At 41.5% G+C, this 24,402-nt stretch overlaps 2 protein-coding genes across 3 annotated transcripts in view; one reads left to right on the top strand and one right to left on the bottom strand.

Moving 5' to 3' along the window:
- Positions 1 to 7,031, top strand: part of itgb1bp1 (integrin beta 1 binding protein 1) — a 33,220-nt gene extending 26,189 nt beyond the window's left edge. The window contains exon 7 of the mRNA XM_060934106.1: positions 6,192 to 7,031. Coding sequence (XP_060790089.1) covers positions 6,192 to 6,212 — 21 coding nt within the window. The 3' untranslated portion in view covers positions 6,213 to 7,031. The remainder of the gene's footprint in view (positions 1 to 6,191) is intronic.
- The window catches only part of asap2a (ArfGAP with SH3 domain, ankyrin repeat and PH domain 2a), a 157,440-nt gene that overhangs the window by 9,487 nt on the left and 123,551 nt on the right, over positions 1 to 24,402 (bottom strand). The window contains exons 15-27 of one of the 2 annotated variants that reach the window (XM_060934099.1): positions 23,758 to 23,891; positions 22,280 to 22,374; positions 19,824 to 20,013; positions 12,965 to 13,050; positions 12,670 to 12,785; positions 11,041 to 11,108; positions 10,828 to 10,935; positions 10,062 to 10,278; positions 6,203 to 6,349; positions 5,842 to 5,968; positions 1,149 to 1,234; positions 910 to 989; positions 663 to 782 (exon numbers count right to left, since the gene is read on the bottom strand). In XM_060934099.1, coding sequence (XP_060790082.1) covers positions 663 to 782; positions 910 to 989; positions 1,149 to 1,234; positions 5,842 to 5,968; positions 6,203 to 6,349; positions 10,062 to 10,278; positions 10,828 to 10,935; positions 11,041 to 11,108; positions 12,670 to 12,785; positions 12,965 to 13,050; positions 19,824 to 20,013; positions 22,280 to 22,374; positions 23,758 to 23,891 — 1,574 coding nt within the window. The remainder of the gene's footprint in view (positions 1 to 662; positions 783 to 909; positions 990 to 1,148; positions 1,235 to 5,841; positions 5,969 to 6,202; positions 6,350 to 10,061; positions 10,279 to 10,827; positions 10,936 to 11,040; positions 11,109 to 12,669; positions 12,786 to 12,964; positions 13,051 to 19,823; positions 20,014 to 22,279; positions 22,375 to 23,757; positions 23,892 to 24,402) is intronic. The other variant, XM_060934101.1, reaches the window with a different exon arrangement.

Genomic DNA, 24,402 nt, shown 5'->3' with positions numbered 1-24,402 from the left:
AAATTCAAATTTAACACAACATAACAGTTGGGAATTGAATTCATAAAATGTAATTCAGAGAAATTAGGACTTTTTCTAAGACTTGAAGACCCTGTTTAATACATTTACAGTGATCCTAGAAGAGGAAACTAGATTTGTTTCCCCTCAGTGTAATGCTTTAACACAGAGCAGGGCTTATACAAAGTCCAATGTAGTCAAGAGCTTTGTGGTATTTCCACTGGAAACAAATGACCTCTTGTTCACTTCCTGTACTAAACATGTGCACAGCGCGAATTCTGATAAACAATAACATGAGCGCAGCATGGTAATATACAGTATTTCCCAAACGCTCTGAAGCACATCTGTACACAACTGAAATGTTGGATGATGATGATGATGATCTGGGTGTGCTGTTGATGAGGCTCTGTGGAGTTTTAAAGATTAAATGCAGCCAGTGGAACTAAGATATGAAGAAAGGCAAACAGCAGCTGGTCTGCATTCCCACAACCAAAAGGAAAGAATGAGGTCATCGCATGTGTCCAGGCCACCATGGCAACTGGATGTTGATAAAGTCTCTATCTCCCCTCTATTTCTTGCACATTCTGTTCTAAATCCTGACCGCTTTCATCCTTCCTACTTGCTTATAAAGGCCAGTTCTTCCTCTCACACACACACGGACTCACCCACCACTCCTGGTCCTCTTCCCCGTCTACAATGATCACCTCGCCTTCAGTGAACGTCAGCTCATCAGGGTTATCGGCCACGCAGTTATAGATGGCCTTCACCCTTTTTGGCTTCTGCTTCTGATACACACACACAATGTGCGGAATAAACATATATAATCCGTTCTTCATTGCACACATGGAATCATCTGTTTACAACTGAATCACTCCAGATTCAGGCATTTCCTCCTGATATGATGGAACTTACTGGGTATGTTTTCCTGGGTACGTGGCCAGGAGCCAGAGACTGACCACTTGTGCTCTGAGGGCATCCAGGAACTTCCTTTGCTGCTCATCAAAACACAGGAAATGACATCGCAGTGAAAACAAAGCATATCCAACATAGTAAAACCTCAAGCAACTCGATTCTTGAGGCTCCTACACCCTTTATTCAAACTGTACTAAAGAGGTACAACCGATTTCATACTCAAATCATCATCAACTCACAGATTAAGCCGTTTCTTTGACATCTACCTGGTCTCTCTGCGGTGTCCGAGCGCGCTGGGGGCCCCTTGCTGTAGCTTTTGTCCGAGCTGAGGGAGAAGAAAACAAAAAAACAAAAAAAACCTTACTTTATTACAGGGATTCTTTGGACCACTGCTTTTCCTACATTCACACACACAGCTGAGGGAAACATCAGGCTCAAACAATTAAATAAATCGACTGAAATATCGGTGAGCCAGGCTTCAATGCACTAACTGATAAATGGAGACCGTTTTTACTGACGCTGGTGCTTTAAGCTAAAGATGACTAGAGAAGGTACGCCAGCTCTACAGTTAACTATTGCGGAAACAGGTTTATTGACACAGTGGTAACTAAGGAACAGCCTTATTTGATTCAAACATGAACAGTAAACAGACGGGTAACAGATTAAAGGAAAAAAAAACAACACAAAGTGACTTAATTCAGTCGTTAGGCCACCAAGACGCATCATACGTTTCTGGAACTGTACTGGATGGATGGATGGATGGATGGATGGATGAAAGAAAATCATTCTTCCAAAAGATATTCTCTCAACCGATGATGTTGGAGAGTGCTGACTAATACCTCACTCCAGCACAACATCTCCCCTAGGTGTTCAACTGGGTTGAAATCTGCTTACTGTGAGGCTCATAGAATATAATTTACATCTTTTCAGTCCTCAACAAAACATTGTAATGAGCCCTCGTGAACTGTGGATGGGGCGGGGTCATCCTCGAAGAAACCCCTCCCATCAGGATAGAAATGTTTCTTTCATTATAGGATAACGGTGATCAGTCAGGTTGACTGTGTTGATTTATAGTGACACTAAACACCGAGGCAACAAGTGCACCTAAACCACGCCGACAAACAGCGCCACTGCTTTTTTTTTTTAACCTTTAATCTGTCAGCTAGCGTTGATTTAGTCAGAATTATCAACACTATTTAGTGATCATCATCACTACACTGCAAAAAATGGCCTTTCAAAAATAAGAAATAAAAGATTAAAACAAAGCATATTTGCTTGAATCAGGTGAAAAAAATCTGCCAATGGAACTAGTCAAATTTGACTTGGTAAGATTTCTTAAAGTAAGATGAAAAATCTAACCTGTTTTTAGATGAAATAATTCCAAAATAAGATTGGGGAACTTATTATGCGAGCTCTGATTAACTCAAAGTAATCAAAATAGTTCTTATAACAAGATCGTATTTATTTCATTTTAAGGGTATTTCACTTAAATTCATGACAAAGTCTTAGCAGTAAAAACTGAATTTAAGATAAATATACTAATATTAGGATTGTTAAATTCTACAACTAAGCATTGCTAGCTTAAAAGATTCTCCTTTTGTGACCTGTAATTAGTAAAATACTCTAGATATGAGACCAGAGACTATCTTGAATCAAGTTGACGACACGTGTAGCATTGCAACAAGTTTATTTTTTTTTTCCCCATTTCAACATTCAAACATTAAAACATCTCTTAAGATTCCACTTCCCCAGGACCTCAGGCACCAAAAAAAAAAAAAAAGTCTACGCATTTTGACTTACAGTGCTTACACAACGCCAAAGCAACAGTGCATTTTGGGGGCACTGACTATTCATGTGTACGAGGGGTTTACAAGATCAGGCACAAAAAAACCCCCAACCAACCAATCAAAAAAAACCAAAAAACACTGAACTTAACTCACAGCATTCCAAAAAGACCTCACTAAAACGCCCTCCACTCACTCATAGCCTTTTTGAAGGCACTTGTCTGGTCTAGAGTATGTACCGTACAGCATCTAGAAGGAGCTCACTCTGAATGACTGAGAAAACAGTCGCAGTAAACTTAGGATATGTAAGGTGGAGTCGAATTGTAATGAAAGATTCAAAGATTAAGGCGGCACGGTGGTGTAGTGGTTAGCGCTGTCGCCTCACAGCAAGAAGGTCCGGGTTCGAGCCCCGTGGCCGGCGAGGGCCTTTCTGTGTGGAGTTTGCATGTTCTCCCCGTGTCCGCGTGGGTTTCCTCCGGGTGCTCCGGTTTCCCCCACAGTCCAAAGACATGCAGGTTAGGTTAACTGGTGACTCTAAATTGACCGTAGGTGTGAATGTGAGTGTGAATGGTTGTCTGTGTCTATGTGTCAGCCCTGTGATGACCTGGCGACTTGTCCAGGGTGTACCCCGCCTTTCGCCCATAGTCAGCTGGGATAGGCTCCAGCTTGCCTGCGACCCTGTAGAAGGATAAAGTGGCTAGAGATAATGAGATGAGATTCAAAGATTTCAGTAAAGTTCATTTATTCCCAAAACAAGCATACTTTGTTTTTTTTTCTTGAAACAAAATGAACTGCATTTGACAAATGTCCAAAATGTACTTACTTGTTTTAAAAAAAAAAACTTGTTTTATTTTCAAAGGTGCTCCAAATAAGACTTTTTCCAAGACATTTTGTCTATACAAGATTTTCAAGATGGACTGTCTAAAAACTAGCCTTTCTAGCTAAATGAGGTTTTCCTTGTTGGGCAATTATGTCTTATAATAAGGGTGGCTAGATGTTTTGACTTGAAAATAGACAAACTTCCTAAGATTTTTATTTTTTGCAGTGTATAGTGAAGCCCTACTTAGCACACTATTTGGCTTACTTCTCTACATCTCCTGTATGTGCTTGGAAAAAGACCTTGAACAGGAATTAATGACCTGTACAAAGCCGCAGTTCCCTGTAGGCCTTTTCCACAGATTTTGCATTATACCGTATATGTGCAAAGTGACCCTTGTGCTCACTGATGGGCGACAAAGACATTTCCAGTAAAAGAGCCTCATTGCCTTCGGCACCGTCTAACTCCGATTCTGGTTTAGCCTTATTTTGTCATTAAGAGCAGTGAGGGATACGCTAATATAGAGAGAATAAACGGAGTTTGCAAATATTTAGTCAGTACTTGTATGTGCATGTAGAGGTGTTCATTTCTGATGTGTGTTTAGTATAGAGTGTTTACTGTAGTTACGAATACAAAGTAGGCAACGTAGTCAAAATTCTGAAGGGTAAACATAATGTAAACATTTCTGTATGGATGTTTTTATCGAAAAATTACTCTTGAAAGAATATTTTGGAGTTTAAGCTAGCGGAGACTTTTACTAACTCAAGGTAACACACATGACTAATCTTGATTGCTGTGGAAACTGCAGTAAAAGAAACCAGATGGCAAATGTACTAAAACAAAGAAACAAACTCAACAGTCATATATCAGAAGGACTGACGTCCCTGACAACATGATTGATTGATTGATTGATTGATTGATTGATTGATTGATTGGATGGATGGGCAGGCTGTAGCTCATACCGGCCAAGACGCCCATAAAATCGTAAATATGACTGGTGGTGCCACCATCTTGACAACTTTTATACACACCTACCTGGGGAACACTAAGTGAGTTTGATCAAAATCCGATCAATCCCGTAGGAGGAGTAGCGATTTTTGTAAATTATGGATGGACGACGATAGACGATGCGTGATCGCATAAGCTCATCCGGCCTGGCCTGAAGCCGGATGAGCTAAAAAAAACTACTTGTGAGACTAAAACTTAGTCGTTATATAAAAATGTGTCATTCAGTAATAAGCATTTACCAATTTTGTCCTCACCTGTACAGAATATCGTACTGCATCAGCCAGAAAAAACAGCAAAACAAACATTCAGATTTTTTTTTTTAACTGAAAAGAAATCCAGTGTTCTTTCTATTGCCGTTGGTGATCTAGTTAAGGGTTGTTTTACAATCAGGGTACGCAAGCTAAAAATCACATTTAACACTTTTCTTCAATATCAAAAGGCTTGACTAAATAAACTTGGTTGTTTATTATTGTAGCCCTGTGATAGCTCTATTTACCATGCAAAAAAAAAATTGGTGATAAGGTTATTTTTGGTGAATGTATGGCAATATATGTCATATTTAGCAAAATTACTCGTGTCATTTAGAAAAAGTGCTTTTTTGACCACAGGTAGCTCCAAAAGGGATGCACTTACATCATTCTTTATACCATAAAACACATATTTGGTTCCATATCATTGGAAACATAGTTAAGTTTTAATGTTGAATGCCAGTAAGTTTTCAGACTATTTTGATCAAATTAGTATGTAATTGTGTCAAAAAAAATGTCCTCTCCGAGACAGCTCATTTTTCAATATAAAATAACATATCTAAAATGATTATTTTCATCCTAAAATGTGGTCAAGATATTGGGACATAAATATTAGAGACAACTAACACAAAGCTTACAGCCTTATATTTAAAAGCGCTATGGAAGTAGTGGATTCTGAATTGTCAAAAAAAAAAAAAAAGTCCTCTCCGAGAATCACTTCATTTGTTTCTCCCAGCCCTGCTTAAAGCTACACTTCATCTTCTTTATCTTATAGCAGATTACACAAAACTACCATACACACACGTCAAAAAATTACCTGAAATCTGTTCTTTAACTTGTCCTTCACTTAAAAACTGCTACAAGAACCAGTTTGAATCAATTTGAATTTTGGACCCGTGACACAAACTTTGTACCCTGATTGTAAAACAACCCGTAACAGTAAGAAGCTACTTGTAAAACTGCGTGATACGAGCTTTAAGGCAAATTCTTCAGCTGATTTTACAGTTTTGGACAGTTGTGATAGAAACAGTATTTGGAAAGCTCCCATGGTGTGAGTGTGTATGACAATTCTGACCTTGTAGCGGTACCCCTGTTAATGCTCTGGCCCTGAGGCACTTGTCCGGTTTTGCTCTGCATGGTCATGGCCTCCATCACACTGGCAGGTTTAGATACAGGAGGAGACGGAGCGGCCGGCGCTATGACTGCAGAGAGCACAGCATTAGAGGTGCAATGTACCATAAACGTATAGCAATGGCACACTTCAAGGTTTATTTTTAATCCAAGTGTAAATTACTCTCAAGGTGAAATGAGACTGTGTAACTTATGGTTTAAAAAAAAAAAAAAGCAACATCTGCTGCCAATCTTGAAATGACACTGGGGTTTTCTTTGTGCGTGCGCATCTTTTAATTGTGTTACTCCATGCAGCACAGACTCACAGGAGGATGAAGTGACTCGCATGGGTGGAACAGGCGGATGCATGTTAGGAGGATCTGAGGAGGATCTCTGCCTGCCTGAGAGATCTATGGAGCCAGGCTTCCATGCTGGAGAACCCTGGAGACCTCCGCTGTGACCAGTCAGCTGCCCTATCGAGATCAGAGAGAAAACCAGAGAGATGTTGGACATTCAGACTGAAACAAAGTTTACACAGCTTCCCCACACCCCAGAAGAGGCTGCTTTTTTTCCCCCCATCAAGAGGAAGACAAAGTTCCGGGTCGATTCTTTTTCTGAGCTGTGGCTCAGCTCCAAGCCTTAATTATGTTAGTCTGGGAGAACATGGCACAATGCCACAGTGTGAAATAAATCACGTCAAGGCAGCGAAGAGACTCAGTCCTGCACACAATAAGAGACAAGCTGAAGTAAAGTCTAATTCAGTGGTTTTTTTCTTTATTTTTATTAATTAAGACGCACTTCATGTTTTAAAGTAATGATGGATGTCGTTTCTCTTTACTTAGTTGAGCAGTTCTTACCATAATATGGATTATTACAGTTGTGGAATACTGTATTCTTATTATTTACTATTTGATCTCAAACGCATTAAGAAGGCAAGAAATTGCACAAATTAACTTTTGACGAGGCACCTGTTAATTGAAAAGCGTTCCAGGTGACTACCTCATGAAGCTGGTTAAGATGATGCCAATAGCGTGTAAAGCGTCAAGGTAAACTGTGGCTACGCTGAAGAATGTAAAATATGAAACGTTTTTTGTCTCATCTCATTATCTCTAGCCGCTTTATCCTGTTCTACAGGGTCGCAGGCAAGCTGGAGCCTATCCCAGCTGACTACGGGCGAAAGGCGGGGTACACCCTGGACAAGTCGCCAGGTCATCACAGGGCTGACACATAGACACAGACAACCATTCACACTCACATTCACACCTGCGGTCAATTTAGAGTCACCAGTTAACCTAACCTGCATGTCTTTGGACTGTGGGGGAAACCGGAGCACCTGGAGGAAACCCACGCGGACACGGGGAGAACATGCAAACTCCGCACAGAAAGGCCCTCGCCGGCCACGGGGCTCGAACCCGGACCTTCTTGCTGTGAGGCGACAGCGCTAACCACTACACCACCGTGCCGCCCCACATTTTGTGTTTGCTACATAATTCCATACATGTTCCATGTGTTATTTCATAGATTTTGATGTCTTCAGTATCGTTCTACAATGTAGAAAATAGTCAAAATACAGAAAATCCGATGAATGAGTCGGTGTGTCCAAACTTTTGACTGTTTTGTTACCGTATACAGTATATGATGCTGCAACAGTACTGAAATATAAATAAACCACATACACAGCCCTACAAAAAGACTCTCAGTAACTGAAAACTGCTAAGTCAGCGAGAGTTTTCAGTATTCTTTCAGTCAAGCGTGCCAATAAATCTGGATAAGCTTATACACGAGGATAAAAGGTAAAACCTGATCTGAGATCAACAGTCTTGCTTAAATGGGAATTGTTAAAATACTGGCCTTGATAATGTGAGACACTGTTGAAAGGATGTTGGGCACTTAAAGCTTGTGTTGAGTCATTCATCTTTCTCTGCTGTTTAATATGCAGCTACGGCTTGTAACCTTTCAGCCGCATTTTATTATAACCGTACATCAAGTAAAGTAGCTTAAACGATATGTACAGTTCCCTCCACGATTACTGGCACCCCTTATAAAGATTAGCAAAAGACTTCAGAAAAAAAATGCACATTTTGGTGAAGTAGCTTCATCTCACACTGAAAAAATAAGAAAAATCCAACTTTTAATTGAAATAAATTTATTCAGAGAAAAACAAATCCCTCATCAAGAAATAATTATTTTTAACAAAAACACGTACCACTATTATTGGCACCTCTGGAAATTATCGCGAACGCAATGGAACTGAAGCATGTTTCCCATTTAAATTGCACATTTTTGAGTTGATTGAAGTGTGTAGGAACTTTCAAGCTGTAATCCATGACTTCCTGATTAACTGGGGAACAAATATGAGGTGACACAGAGGCCAAATTCTTTTAGTCATCCATCAAAATGGGAAAGATAAGAGAACAAACAAACCATATGAGGGAGAAGTGTGTTGACCTTCATAAGTCAGGGAATGGTTATAAAAGAAAATAGCTACTTGCCTGAAAACGTCCATTTCTCCTGTTAGGACAATAATTAAAAAAGTGAACACCAATGGGAACTGTTACAAGCTTTCCTGGAAGAGGACCCAAGTTTATTTTGCCCCCATGTACAGTGATAAGGATGGTAAGAGAAGCAAAACAATCCCCAAGGATCACTGTTGATGAATTACAAGAAAAAGTAAAATCTTAGAGTTTCAAAGTCTCCAAAACCACCATCAGATGCCACCTCCATGCCAGCAGATCATTTGGAAGGTATGCCAGAAAAAAAAGCCTTTTATATCAGTTAACCACAAACGTAAACGCTTGAAGTTTGAGAAACACAACTACAACTCCAAAGGCCATGGACACCTTGTTAGGATACATGGCATCATGGACTCCACGAAATACCAGGACATTTTAAATGACAAACTGGTGAAAAAGTTAATGTTGGCACCATTCCATTTTAGCCCGCATGAACTTTTTCAGCAGTTTGTTCTACGGTAGTGCTTCTGTGGGGATTGGACCATATGGGCTAGCCTTCAACACCTCTTGCCAGTTCACCAGTTGTCCTTCCTTGGACCACTTTTAGTAGGTATTAACCACTGCATACTGGGAACACCCCACACGATGTGCCAGTTTGGAGATGCTCAGACCCAGTTATCTAGTCATCACAATTTGTCCCTTACGCTTTCCCTGCTTTTTTCCTGCTTCCAACACATCAACTTCAAGAAATGACTGTTTTCTTGCTGCCTAATATATCCCACCCCATGACAGGTGCCACTGTAATGAAATAATCAAATGTTATTCACTTCACCTGTCAGTGGTCATAATGTTAGGGCTGATCAGTGTGTATGCACAAAATATACTGAGGAAAAAAAATTATATACGGTGGCGTAGTGGTTAGCACCGTTGCCTCACAGCAAGAAGGTCTTGGGTTTGAGCCCAGTGGCTGACGAGGGCCTTTCTGTGTGGAGTTTGCATGTTCTCCCCGTGTCCGCGTGGGTTTCCTCCGGGTGCTCCGGTTTCCCCCACAGTCCAAAGACATGCAGGTTAGGTTAACTGGTGACTCTAAATTGAGCGTAGGTGTGAATGAGAGTGTGAATGGTTGTCTGTGTCTATGTGTCAGCCCTGTGATGACCTGGCGACTTGTCCAGGGTGTACCCCGCCTTTCGCCCGTAGTCAGCTGGGATAGGCTCCAGCTTCCCCGCAACCCTGTACAGGATAAGTAGTTATGGATAATGGCTGGATGGATAGATAATTTTTTTCCCCCTTTCACCTGATGCAGGCAGGCGAGTTGTTCCAATCTGGTATTGAGTTTGGGAGAAGAGCCAATTCTGACCTGAAACATGGGACTATTATTAGAGCTGATATAATGTTTTCTGTTCTGATACACTGACGTATACACCAATGTGAACATGTGTTTTTGAGCATTCTGACTGCCGAGTTTTGCAGGACTTGAAAACAAAAGCTAACAGAATCCAATTTTCACTCTGATTTGGACTCAGCAAACAGACTAAAAGGTTTGAAAGTGCTATAAAAAGAACATCAGTATCAGGAGTGGATCAGGATCGTCCAGGACTCAGAGCTCAGATATCAGGGTTGGCTCAAAAATGAAAAAGCAAGGGCTCAGTTTACGCCTAATTAAAATATTCGAGGCGAGACAACAATTTCTTAAGAAGGATAACAAAGTGAGTAGAAGCTCAATAGAAGGTACCGATATTTCTGGGAGGCAGTGGAGGTGCGGGGGTGGATAGGACCCCACTGGAGGGGCTGGTGTTGACGATGGTCCCATACGTCTCATTGTTGACCAGGTTTGGGACGTAGCAGCGCTGCTGTTTGTCCTTGGACAGACTGGCTATACTGGGCTGCATCACTGAGCTGCCAGGTGTGTAACAACTGACCGGCCTCTCCTCTCGCCGCAGGGGACTGGACTGGACATGGAAAGACCACAAGTCATAAAAACATTCATGTTATTAGCAGCCACACACACTTCAGCAGTTTTACAGTTATATATAGATATGTACAAATCTAAATTCCTTGTCCTCTTGTTCTAACAGTTTTATTTATTTATTATAATTCTAAGCTTATTTGACTGGTGAAGCTATGTTACACAAAGTCATTCATTTCCTGATCTAACTTAAAACTACAAATTAAAAACAAGAACAAAATGATGTCAACTCAATCTAGCAGCCATTTTCACCAAACTAGAAAAACTGGGTTTCTGAATCTACATTTTTAACACAGGGTCACAGTGGCTTGAGTTTCTATGAAACTATGAAAGGATCAGGGAAAAAACTCTAATACCTTTTACTGGTAGGCATTTGTATAATATGAATTATTATAGCTTTGACTCATATTGAATTTGTGCTGTGACACATACATATACACATGTGTACATATACATGTATATATTTCCACTGAATGGGATCCATGACAGCAAAACGTTAGCCAACTCCTGGACTAGAGAAATACGGGGGTACCTTCTCATCCAAATCTTCATCACTCTCGTCTAGGTCTTCATGCTGTAGCCGCCACTCATATTCAACATGCACATGTGCATTAAACTTGCCAGCGAGCGCCTGGTTTAGCTGCACTCAGAACACACAGACAGTGTACTTAACCTCTGTACTGTCCAGCTGAGAAGCTATTCCGTTAAGCCATATGTGGTGTTAAACACCGTGATCACGACTCACCAACTCTTCACACTGCAGATGTTTGAGTCGCCTGGCAATGTCCAGTGGGGTTTCACCCGCCTCGTTAGCTGCACACAGTATTCAATACTTTTACAGTTTTATACTCTGAAGTCTCATGATCAGCACTAAAGAATCCACATTGGCAGGCTGAAGTAAAATAGAAGGGGATTTCTTCTTTGCTTTCCTCCTACACACTATCATTTTATCCACATTCACTGGATGTGAGCAATCGCGCACTCTGATTGGTTACTTTTATTTATTTATTTATTTAGCTTTTGCCATAGGAAGATCTATATATATATATATATATATATATATGTATATGTACATACATCATGGCATGGGAAACTACAACAGCTTGCGCCAATTACAGTGGCCCCATTGTACCGAATCTGCATGTCTTTAAACTGTGGGGGAAACCGGAGCACCCGGAGGAAACCCACGCGGACACGGGGAGAACATGCAAACTCCACACAGAAAGGCCCCTGTCGGCCGTGAGGTTCGAACCCGGAACCTTCTTGCTGTGAGGCGACAGTGCTAACCACTACACCACCGTGCCGCCCAAACTACTCTACTACTAGGCTATCAGCTCATATATTGTGAGTAGAGAAAAACAAAATGGCAGAGCGTGTTGCTGAACTAACCGAGGATGAAATAAAAACTCTACTCAAAAACAAACTCCCTAAAATTATCATCAAGTATTTAAAAGTCCACCCCCCAAAAGCTCCTGTTCCACACTCCAGCCCAGTTGGTGGCAGTAATGCACCTTTAAGTTGGTTTGCCAACCGCCAAAAGCCCCCCCAAAAAAAGAAAAAAAAAAAAAGCCCAACAAAATATTGAATAAAATTATTTGATAAGAACATTTTTTTTTTCAAGAATCATTATTACAGCATTTTCACAAATTGCTGCCATCATTTCGCCGGTTTGTTTACATTCTAAGCGGAAATGGTTTTGTCAGACATTTTGTATAAAGTTATTTATCAAATTTGCAAAAAAATAAAAATAAAAATGCTCTGTTTCTCAAAATCCAGTGAATGTGAATCCAGTGAATCCAATCTCATCGTACATGGCTTATAGCCAATTCAGCGCTACGCGTCTTGTTGGCTATCAACTCATGTACGACTCAATTTTGTGGAATAATTGAAATAGTTTTGCACCAAACTGTGTTATTGTAGCTCAACGTAATCAAAGTAAATCAAGTCAAATCTTTCTGATTACTAAAATATAAAAGTTTCATGATGATGACCAACAAAATGTCCTCACATCACACTTTTTTTTTTTTATGTCTTCATGATGAAACAAAGGGGACATTTGGTCCCCAAAAAGACAGCATACACACAGAGTGCCATGCCGCACTGGTTCTGGCTCGACTCTTTTGTTTGCGCCGTTCACTAGAAGAGCGTTAATTAACTCAATTCCCACTGACAACACTGGGGATAATGCCAGACGCAAATCCTGTCTCTTATCACCACATCCAGCTTTCAAAACAGCCCAAGTAGAAGAATGTGAAAGAATGAAGCTAAGTAAAACAAAACATGAACAGAAACATAGGAAATGTTTCTCAAAGCGAAGATGATGGAAAGGAAAAGGAGGCAGCACTAATTACACACTCAGCTGATGGTTTCTTACCAATATCTATGGAAGCTTTGCCTCTTAGGAGCAGTTTGAGACACTCGCTGTTGTCCGTAAGACAGCAGTAATGCAGCGCCGTGCTTCCTTTTGCCGTCTGCTTGTCCAGATTCACACTTGAAAGCAAACAACAAGGTTCAGTCAGTCGACGCAATGCACTACTTTGAGTATCATAAATATGAGAACAACAACTCTTTAGGGCTAAAACAACAGGAAGGAGCGATCCGTAGGCTACAGCATTTAATCTGCTAATGGAAAAATAAAACCGAGCATGTGTGGGTCTCGAGGCCATTACCTGTTTTGAGTGAGGAAGTCTACGATATGTAGCGAGGTTCTGTCGACCAGCCTCACTGCAAGATGCAGGGCTGTCTCTCCATGTTCCTGCAAGAAAAAAAAAAAAAAAACCTCAGAAAGCATTTCACTTAAATATCCTGCAGAGTTCCTAGGCTCCTGCAGAGTTCCTAGGCTCTTTTGCATTTTTTATTTTCCAAAACTTTGAGGATATTTTTCAGCAATTTTATGTATGACAGCATCTATCTCTCCCATCTGCTGAAAACAATAAAGTAAAAAAAAATACAACTCGTAATGATCTCTTACTGAGTGACTAACATACTGACGCTCAGACAGAACATTCTCCCTATTAATCATTTAAACACAAAGTTTTGCTGTAATATAAGCAGTACAGAAGCACAGAGAGAGAGAGAGAGAGAGAGAGAGAGAGAGAGAGAGAGAGAGAGAGAGAGAAAGTGTGCATTAGTTCAAATCAACAACCTTCCATGAACAATTAGACCAACGAAGAACCATGGAGAATACGGCCAAGGATCAGACAGACAAAACTTTATCCCCGAAGGGCAATTAGAAGGGCGAAGAGCGGTACATTAAAATAAGAGCAAGAAAATAAAATCACAAAAAGAATAAAATCACAAAAATGGGTGGGCAAAAAACAAACAAACAGCGTATTATGTACAATGTACAATGTCAGGCCTGCTGCCAGTAACAAAGTAAAAAAAAAAAAAGCAAAGCAGCAGATAAAATATGGCAAATAAATAAAATGAAGCACGGATAAAATTAAAATGACAGTATGATTAGAGTGACATTGTAGTTAAAGTGACAAGGTGATATTGTAATATTTCACATCAGGACATGTGATATTGCACTAGAGTATATGTACAGAAGACTTAAGTTATTGTAACTGTCTTAGACTTCTTAGAGTTCAGGAGGAGAATAACACTTGGAACAAAGGTTGCTCTCCTCCTCTGGGTCTTACAGGCCGGACCGCGGAACCTGCGACCTGACCCCTCACCGAATCCAGGGACAAACGTCGGCCGAAACGAATCCGAGATAATCGCAAAAGAAGCATTTTTTTTTTCGAAATTTGTGATTTTTGTTTTTTTCCATCATGTGCAAGTTGAGATCTTGAAGAATGCAATCAGTATTTCAGATAATAGATTGTTTTGTTGGAAAAGCATACATTTTTTGTTGCAAATTGTCTCGTTTTTGTCAGGACTGTAGCCTGCTGGGGGGGTGTGGGTAAATTACCATATGGGCCATTCACATGATGATTTAAGTCATTTGTTTTTTTTTCCACGAATCAGCTGTCTGATCCGAGTTGAGCGCATGGCTACTTAACTGCATACAGGCGTGTGATTTCACTATGGAATGAGTTACTAAACAGAGCGCAGAGGAGCTGAAACACCGCGAAGCAAACAGACACACGGTATTTACATCGGAGATCACCGTTTCTAGCAAAAAAAAAAAACGCAACCTCGTTTTCCAGGTTGAATGGAATACTTGAATGATCGGATGATACACGGACCGTTCTAGGACTACATTATTCCATCGGAGGCATTGGTGTGTGCAAGGCGCCGTTTCTCTTTCTGATGGGGTAAGTTTATTAATCTAAGGCTGTGTGGTTATTTTTGCATGTAACGGAGAGTGTTGTGGTTTGGTTAAGCCTAGGTCACAACCGGACGTATGATTTTTTGGCCGTGTGATTTTTGGCGTTTCCCAAATCGCTGCGTTTTTTTTTTGTTCACGGAGAAAGACACGCGTTGGCCGTAAGTTTGTCTTGCAACCTGAAAAAAACGTAAGCGCCCGTAGAGTTTGTTTGACATGACAAAGAACCTCTGCAGCCAGTCTGCGGCTCGAAAATCAGCACATCATACGCGCGCTCTCGCACTTTTCACACGCGCGCTCTCGTGCGTTTCATGCGCGCTCTCCGTGTGTTTCTTGCGTTTTTTGCGTGTAGACCGGCCGTAGGAGCACGGTACGGCCGGTTGTGACCGAGGCTTTACATGAAACTAGTGTTGTGTTAGTTGTGTCATCATCGTGCTATCTTTCTTTCTTATGGTGTGAGTAATTTTTCAACCACAAAACGTTAAAGTATACTTTAGGACTTATTTTTGTACTTCATAATTGTGTTGGGCATACTTTGCATGGAAGGAAAATTGACGTGGTGATCTTTGTTTACATGAAAGTAGTATCGTGCTAGCTCGTAGGGGGTAGAGCTTTCCTTAATGTCATGCAAATGAGCACCATTATGTGCCCGCCCTACACCCAGAGTAGCTGAGATGGAAAACTTTGAGGGCAATTTTCTCCCTTTTCTGTTTTAAGAAGTATACACTTTCAAAAGGCCACACATTCTTCAAATATTGTCAGATCTCCACATGGAAGGCATCATTGGAAAGCTTAGAAACTGTACTTTCTGAATCTGTCAATAACTCAAAATGCTCCCGGGCCGACATGTGTCCCTGGATTCTGTGATCTGCCACAGTACAGAAGACTTAAGTTATTGTAACTGTCTTAGACTTCTTAGAGTTCAGGAGGAGAATAACACTTGGAACAAAGGTCACTCTCCTCCTCTGGGTCTCACAGGCCGGACAGTGGAACCTGCGACCAGATGGCAGCTGCTCAAATGCCGGGAACAAAGCATGAGTCGAGTCCTTAAGAATTCAATGAGCCAGGCCGCTAGCCTGCTGCTCATACACAGTATTCAGGTGGCGAGCAGGAAGTCCAATAATCTTAGAACACACCTTGACAATATTATGCAGGCGGTTCCTATCCTGTACAGTAATGGAGTAATACCAACAGCATATAGAAAAAGCTAAAACACTTTCAATGAATGTATAATAGAATGTCAGTAAAACAAATCGCCTCCTATTCACGTTTACATGCACAATAATATTCCACTATTATTCCAAATATGACAATATTCAGAATTTGATACGGGTCATGTAAACAGCAGACTCCGTCTGGATAGTCCAAATTTGGCCTCGTTACAAATTTAACATTTTCTGATTAAGAAATGTCGGACATAGCCGGTTTTAGGATTATTCTTTGGACATGTATACAGCACATTCAGAATATTACATTACATTACAGGCATTTAGCAGACGCTCTTATCCAGGCTTGTAGTACTCGAGTCCGACTCGTGCCCTGATTTTAAGGACTCGTGACTTGACTTGGACTTGTGCATTAACTGCATTCGGACTCCTAAATTGGAGACGAGGACTGATTTTTTTTTTTCCTTTATTTTTTGTAACACGCCATAATAATTTCTCATCTCATTATCTGTAGCCGCTTTATCCTGTTCTACAGGGTCGCAGGCAAGCTGGAGCCTATCCCAGCTGACTACGGGCGAAAGGCGGGGTACACCCTGGACAAGTCGCCAGGTCATCACAGGGCTGACACATAGACACAGACAACCATTCACACTCACATTCACACCTACGCTCAATTTAGAGTCACCAGTTAACCTAACCTGCATGTCTTTGGACTGTGGGGGAAACCGGAGCACCCGGAGGAAACCCACGCGGACACGGGGAGAACATGCAAACTCCACACAGAAAGGCCCTCGCCGGCCACGGGGCTCGAACCCGGACCTTCTTGCTGTGAGGCGACAGCGCTAACCACTACACCACCGTGCCGCCCCCATAATAATTTGGCATAAGATATTTATATCTACATTAATTTTTGTACTAATTTCATGTAAGTGTGTCACACCTGCACACCTTGGCGCATGCATCAGATAGACTCTCAGACGAGCCGCAAACGACTTGCACCTGCACAGGATTTAAGGCACAATCAGCGCACCTATATAAAAACTGTGAAAACGCACTTACTTTGCGAAGTATTGAGTTGCGTTGCTGACACATTAAAGAGCGTTATTTCCTTGTTTGGTTTCCTGATCCCTGATTTCCTGTTTCTTGTCTTTGATTCTGTCGAGTCTACGATAGCCTGTTTGTGCCTCGCTCGACCTATTGCCTGTTTCACTGTTTTATGATTTTGCCTGGGCGGCACGGTGGTGTAGTGGTTAGCGCTGTCGCCTCACAGCAAGAAGGTCCTGGGTTCGAGCCCCGGGGCTGGCGAGGGCCTTTCTGCGTGGAGTTTGCATGTTCTCCCCGTGTCCGCGTGGGTTTCCTCTGGGTGCTCCGGTTTCCCCCACAGTCCAAAGACATGCAGGTTAGGTTAACTGGTGACTCTAAATTGACCGTAGGTGTGAATGTGAGTGTGAATGGTTGTCTGTGTCTATGTGTCAGCCCTGTGATGACCTGGCGACTTGTCCAGGGTGTACCCCGCCTTTCGCCCGTAGTCAGCTGGGATAGGCTCCAGCTTGCCTGCGACCCTGTAGAAGGATAAAGCGGCTAGAGATAATGAGATGAGATGATTTTGCCTGCCGTTCTGGATTGTTTACCCTCTTCACTCGTATTAATAAACACATCTTCTGCACTTACATCTGTCTCCCAACTATCTCTGATAGAATACTTCACACTCCCTAATAAAGAGAATTCACATTCACCTGTTCATACGTCATGTTCAGGAACAGACTAATGTTAATGGTGCTAAAACAGCCACCGTCAAATGGTGCGGTTGGAGTCTTGTTCTCAAACTTGACTCAAAATTTTTTTAATGACTTGGACACTGGGGAATCAAGACTGGACTCGGACTTGAGGTTTAGTGACTTGACTACAACACTGCTCTTATCCAAAGTGATGTACAACCTATCCAGAGCAGCCTGGGAAGCAGTTGGGGGTTAGATGCCTTGCTCAAGGGCACTTCAGCCATTCCTGCTGGTCCAGGGAATCGAACCGGTGATCTTTTAAATCCCAAAGCTGCTTCTCTGTCCATTAAGCCATGGCTTCCCCCTAATGGAAGCCTCTCAGTTGGGGTTTTTGCAGCAGTATACGACACACAACCTCTTACTCAACTCTGTGCGTTGTCCAGAGGTGGACAGCAATAAACGACGTTTACTTGAGTACTGTACTTTACTTGAGTATTATTTTTTTGGAAACTTATGACTTTAACTTCACTACATTTGAAAGGCAACTATCGTACTTTTTACTCCACTACATTTCTGTCAAGGTCCTCGTTACTCGCTACTATGAAGTGGCTTTGAAAGTGGATGTTTTTTTCTTTTCTAAAACATGGTTGCTTTTCTGTGATGACCTGGCGACTTGTCCAGGGTGTACCCCACCTTTCGCCCGTAGTCAGCTGGGATAGGCTCCAGCTTGCCTGCGACCCTGTAGAACAGGATAAAGCGGCTACAGATAATGAGATGGTTGTTTCTTTCGCAGGTGACACTGAGACAGTCTATCAGTAATCACTAGGATCAGGTCACGTCCATAGACTGGATAAAATCAAGATCAGTGATTTCTCAGCAGCATTATTTAACACGATCAGTTGATGGCAGAATGGGAGGAGGCGGTTCTTCTGGAGAACGCACGCACCCATGGCTTTACCTAGAACCCATGTTTCAGTTTTCTGAAAGGATTAAAGATCCGTTTCATTTTAAATGTTTGCCTAAAACGAACCACATCACAGCCTACAAAAACTTGCCGTCCAACCTGCGGAAGGGTATTGAGGTATGTAAATGTTTTATTCCAAGAAAAAGCTTGTAATGAAGTTGTCTGTGCTTTTAGAGCTAGCGATAATGTTGCAATAGCTATGCAGTCTGGTTAGTCATGACTTTCTATGGATTTGCCCGCCAAGCTGCCATTGCCTTGTCCACGGCTAACGTTAACACATAGTTAACTTGGACACTGTTAGCTAGCATGTAAAAACGGAGTTACGCTAACATGAATAATGCTAACTTATCTGAAGTCCTTTCAGAAATGGGTTTTAGCATAATCTTGCCAAATAAACAATGTAGAAATCTTTCTTTTCTAGTAACGTTAGCTACCCAATATAATTTTGAGTTTGAAAAGAGTTTGCTAGCATGTCAGGTGGAGTTTCACTGACTAGCTAGCTTAACGTTAAACCACCATGATGGCACAGCATGCGTTCATTTTGTGAATTCACATTTCTGTCTTGGTAATGGCATTAGGTTTTGTAAACGTTGTGGCAATAATTCAACGATGCATTGACAGAAAATGTACTTTTAATACTTCAGTATTTTTAAAAGCAAGTACTTCAGTACTTTAAGTAAAAAATTAACTGTACAACTTTCACTTGTATTGGAGTAACATTTGACTAGTGGGATCTGTACTTTGACTTAAGTAATGAAGTTGGGTACTTTGTCCACCTCTGGCATTGTCCAACCAACATGGGCGTTTTACGTTAATTGGAGTATGCACAGCTGCATGTAAACAGTAATATTAGTGGAATATTCATTTTCATTAGCCATGTAAACAGCTTAGTAGGAAAATTATCTTGTTTCGGAATAAGGACAAAAACCGGAATATCTGTGCATGTAAAAGTAATGATTGACAGATTGCTAGTTTGAATCCTCTTGATTCGAATGCTGTTCGTAGCTGGAAGACCAAGAGAGCAAAATTGCTCTCTCTCTTGGTGGGAGCTATCTATTGCCTGTCAATCACATCAACAGTAGCCAATCATGGGCGTCGACGAGCGATTGCTCACCCCAAATACTGCATATCTTTCGTATGAGCTTTACTGAATAACATGCTGTATGATGAATCTTTATGATTCATATGGGGAATTTTGGAGATGATCATTCAAATCCAATCCAACGATCTGTTCTGAATGGACACCGTGGACAGGCCTCCTTAATGGGATTCTCCTGCTAAACTAAAGTGACTCGACTCTGTGACATGAACTCTATATAGATAACGATCCTCCCTTTCACCTAATTAATTTTATTATTTCTGAACCAGGAACTTGTTTAAATCAATCAGAAAGTATCAGGGAAGACTCACATGCCCGTTGGCCATTGGAATGGGCTCCATCAGATCCACTCCCTCAGCGTAGACCTGGATGAGGGAGAAGATGTCACGGGCCTTCACGGCATCACACAAGGTGTGCAGTCTGGACGCAGTGTCTGGGCTTTTCTTCCGAGCAAAGCGCTTCTCTGTATATTTGGCTGTGATGAAGTCTTTCCTGGCCTGCCTGAGGGACAAAGGGAAGGAGAAATTACTGCAAAGGAAAAAAATAATAAAAATTCGGTCCAGTGTACGCCAAAGCTCCGGACCTCTGACACTGTACAACACTGGTGTTTGGTCCACTGACATGAATGTGGCACAGACCGAATGACATTTTCAATTACTGTTTATTCTGCTAATCCCAAAACTACAGTGGTGCTTGAAAGTTTGTGAACCCTTTAGAATTTTCTATATTTCTGCATAAATATGACCTAAAACCTCATCCGATTTTCACACAAGTCCTAAAAGTAGATAAAGAGAACCCAGTTAAACAAATGAGACAAAATTATAATACTTGGTTGTTTATTTATTGAGGAAAATGATCCAATATTACATATCTGTGAGTGGCAAAAGTATGTGAACCTCTAGGATTAGCAGTTAATTTGAAGGTGAAATTAGAGTCAGGTGTTTTCAATCAATGGGATGACAATCAGGTGTGAGTGGGCACCCTGTTTTATTTAAAGAACAGGGATCTATCAAAGTCTGATCTTCACAACACACGTTTGTGGAAGTGTATCATGGCACGAACAAAGGAGATTTCTGAGGACCTCAGAAAAAGTGTTGTTGATGCTCATCAGGCTGGAAAAGGTTACAAAACCATCTCTAAAGAGTTTGGACTCCACCAATCCACAGTCAGACAGATTGTGTACAAATGGAGGAAATTCAAGACCATTGTTGCCCTCCCCAGGAGTGGTCGACCAACAAAGATCACTCCAAGAGCAAGGCGTGTAATAGTTGGCGAGGTCACAAAGGACCCCAGGGTAACTTCTAAGCAACTGAAGGCCTCTCTCACATTGGCTAATGTTAATGTTCATGAGTCCACCATCAGGAGAACACTGAACAACAATGGTGTGCATGGCAGGGTTGCAAGGAGAAAGCCACTGCTCTCCAAAAAGAACATTGCTGCTCATCTGCAGTTTGCTAAAGATCACATGGACAAGCCAGAAGGCTATTGGAAAAATGTTTTGTGGATGGATGAGACCAAAATAGAACTTTTTGGTTGAAATGAGAAGCGTTATGTTTGGAGAAAGGAAAACACTGCATTCCAGCATAAGGACCTTATCCCGTCTGTGAAACATGGTGGTGGTAGTATCATGGTTTGGGCCTGTTTTGTTGCATCTGGGCCAGGACGGCTTGCCATCATTGATGGAACAATGAATTCTGAATTATACCAGAGAATTCTAAAGGAAAATGTCAGGACATCTGTCCATGAACTGAATCTAAAGAGAAGGTGATTCATGCAGCAAGACAACGACCCTAAGCACACAAGTCGTTCTACCAAAGAATGGTGAAAGAAGAATAAAGTTCATGTTTTGGAATGGCCAAGTCAAAGTCCTGACCTTAATCCAATGGAAATGTTGTTGAAGGACCTGAAGTGAGCAGTTCATGTGAGAAAACCCACCAACATCCCAGAGTTGAAGCTGTTCTGTATGGAGGAATGGGCTAAAATTCCTCCAAGCCGGTGTGCAGGACTGATCAACAGTTACCGGAAACATTTAATTGCAGTTATTGCTGCACAAGGGGGTCACACCAGATACTGAAAGCAAAGGTTCATATACTTTTGCCACTCACAGATATGTAATATTGGATCATTTTCCTCAATAAATAAATGACCAAGTATAATATTTTTGTCTCATTTGTTTAACTGGGTTCTCTTTATCTACTTTTAGGACTTGTGTGAAAATCTGATGATGTTTTAGGTCATATTTATGCAGAAATATAGAAAATTCTAAAGGGTTCACAAACTTTCAAGCACCGCTGTAAAAAGGCAGCGGCCATAAAACATGCAGAGGAAAAAAAAAAACAGCTTCACATGAGGTTGTTTGGTTGCAGAGAGAGTATGTGAATGCTTCATTAAGGCAGCTTTATGCTTTAAGTGCCATATGAACAGCTACAGAAGTGATGCAAAGTCCCTGTGAGGAATGAGTTGTGTACGCAATGCACTGGCACACAGATACATGGTGTCTTTTGTTTATTTGTTCTCTAGTTTGTTTCAGTGCAGTTTACTTGATATATAAAAAAAATTGAAATCCATGTTTGATAGCTTATGGTAATATTCTAGTTACTACTCCAGAGTGAAATTAAATTCTATTTATATTACATCTTCAAACAAATGTGTGCAGTCCAACATTCTGAAAATATTGCACAATAATATTTTGCTCCATCACCCATGAAGAGTGACAACATTAAACACACACAGACAACCAGAGAGTGAAAGTGAGAGCATCACTTACATGTCACTGGTAGGATTTGGTTTGACCATATCTTCTGCACTCAGACACGCCTCCATGATTTCGTTAAATCCAGCATTCCCCACATTCTTGGCCAGCTGCAGGACACACACACACACACACACACACACACACACACACACACACACACACCATGTAAACAAAAGGCCACCACAGTGGTGCTTTTCCATCACCATCTACTTACCCATAGTTTAAGGTTATTGTTTTTTTTTAATTCAGGCTTTTATTAGTCTCAGATCAAATAAGATATTCATCCATCCATCAATCCATCCATTATCTGTAGCCGCTTATCCTGTACAGGGTCGCAGGCAAGCTGGAGCGTATCCCAGCTGACTATGGGTGAGAGGCGAGTTACACCCTGGACAAGTCGCCAGATCATCATAGGGCTGACACACACAGTGCGTTTACATGCACATAGAGAAAATCGAATTTCTGCCGTAGCTCGACTGAAATCGAAGTTCTAAATGCCATGGAAACACCTTAGCTCGGCTGAAATCAAACCGAACTGGATTTCTCATAATCGAGCTACGCGACCTAGATTATGCGATTGTAGCTGAGCTACTTAGTGCATGTAAACCCTATCGAGCTACATAGTCGAGCTACTTACTTCAGCACTGCCCCTTCTGGAAGTGACGAGTGACGAGACCACAAGCGGGAAACACAACAGCCTCGGTCGGCATGACAACAGTAGTAGAAACGTGCACTTCTGGAGCAATGAGGAGATAGAGTTCATGCTCATTCAGCTTAAGGAGTTGAATATATATATATATATATATATATATGTATATGTTGCTGTCCTCGTCGTCGTTCTTCTTGTGAACACGGAACTGATAACTTTGTTTATACTCTTGAATAGCTCTTCTTCATGATGACAACCGGAAGTGTACCAACATGATGGGGCGTGTAGTGCCACCTGTGGCTCGGGTGCACAATGTACCTCACACAATAGCTCGATTTCCTTGTGTGCATGTAGGATTGGATTTCTCTGGCACCCCTGCTGGGACCCTTAGCTCGATTACCGACAGTAGCTCGATTTGGATGTCCACGTAAACGCACTGACTGAGACAAACAACCATTCACACTCACATTCACACCTACGGTCAATTTAGAGTCACCAATTAGCCTAACCTGCATGTCTTTGGACTGTGGGGGAAACCGGAGCACCCGGAGGAAACCCACGCAGACACGGGGAGAACATGCAAACTCCACACAGAAAAGCCCCTGTCGGCCACTGGGCTCGAACCCAGAACCTTCTTGCTGTGAGGCAACAGTGCTAACCACTACACCACCGTGGCACCCTCAAATAAGATATAATTGTGTAAAAATTCTCAAATACTGAGTACTATTTATATTATCATCTGATGTACTGATTCCACATCATTCATAAGGTCATCGATGTGAAATGCCTCTGCTTTACCACTTACACTAATGTTTAAAAAAAGGAAATGTGAACCACCAACCAAGAGTTCTGATGTGCTGAGGACATCCAGTGTGAGTGACTGAATTCTGGAGTAGTGTACTCCCAACTCGCGGTGAATCCCAGAGCATTCTATGCAGGTCAGAATTCCCAGGTTGGTGGACAGCCATGTGGGCGCTGGAACAAAAACACGGACCATAATTTTTCACCGAATGAAAGAGGCCAAATGTTAAAACAGAAGCCTTGGTCACAAAATCGCATGATTTTGTAATTATATCGTGCTTTGCATAACTATTCACCTTCCTCTTGATCTTTACCTGATCGCAGTCTATGGTTCGACAGCCTACTTTAGGCCCAGTCACGGCTGTGCCGTATTCATACTATTTTTAATAAGATTTAATTGGATGTTCAAAGATTGCCATATTTTAATAACTAAAGCCTCATTGATACTTTCCCAGAACTTTTCCCACAGACTTGTTTTGACTGCTCCTTGATTAGGACTGTGCTCGTTTGCCATCAGTTGCTCACGATATCGTACCATATATATCGCGATATATCGAGTTAAACGATGCCTTTAATGTATTGTAAGCAGAGGGCGCGAATACGTTTGGCACCAAAATTATTCAATCAATGAGTCTCGAGACGAGGCCATGGAGACATAGGGGACGTAATTAGCGGCTTGCAGCGT

This window comes from Neoarius graeffei, chromosome 11, assembly GCF_027579695.1.
Source record: "Neoarius graeffei isolate fNeoGra1 chromosome 11, fNeoGra1.pri, whole genome shotgun sequence".
In the NCBI taxonomy this organism is placed as follows: Eukaryota; Metazoa; Chordata; class Actinopteri; order Siluriformes; family Ariidae; genus Neoarius; species Neoarius graeffei.
Note: the sequence above shows the minus strand (reverse complement) of the source record. Positions and strands in the feature narration are given on the sequence as shown.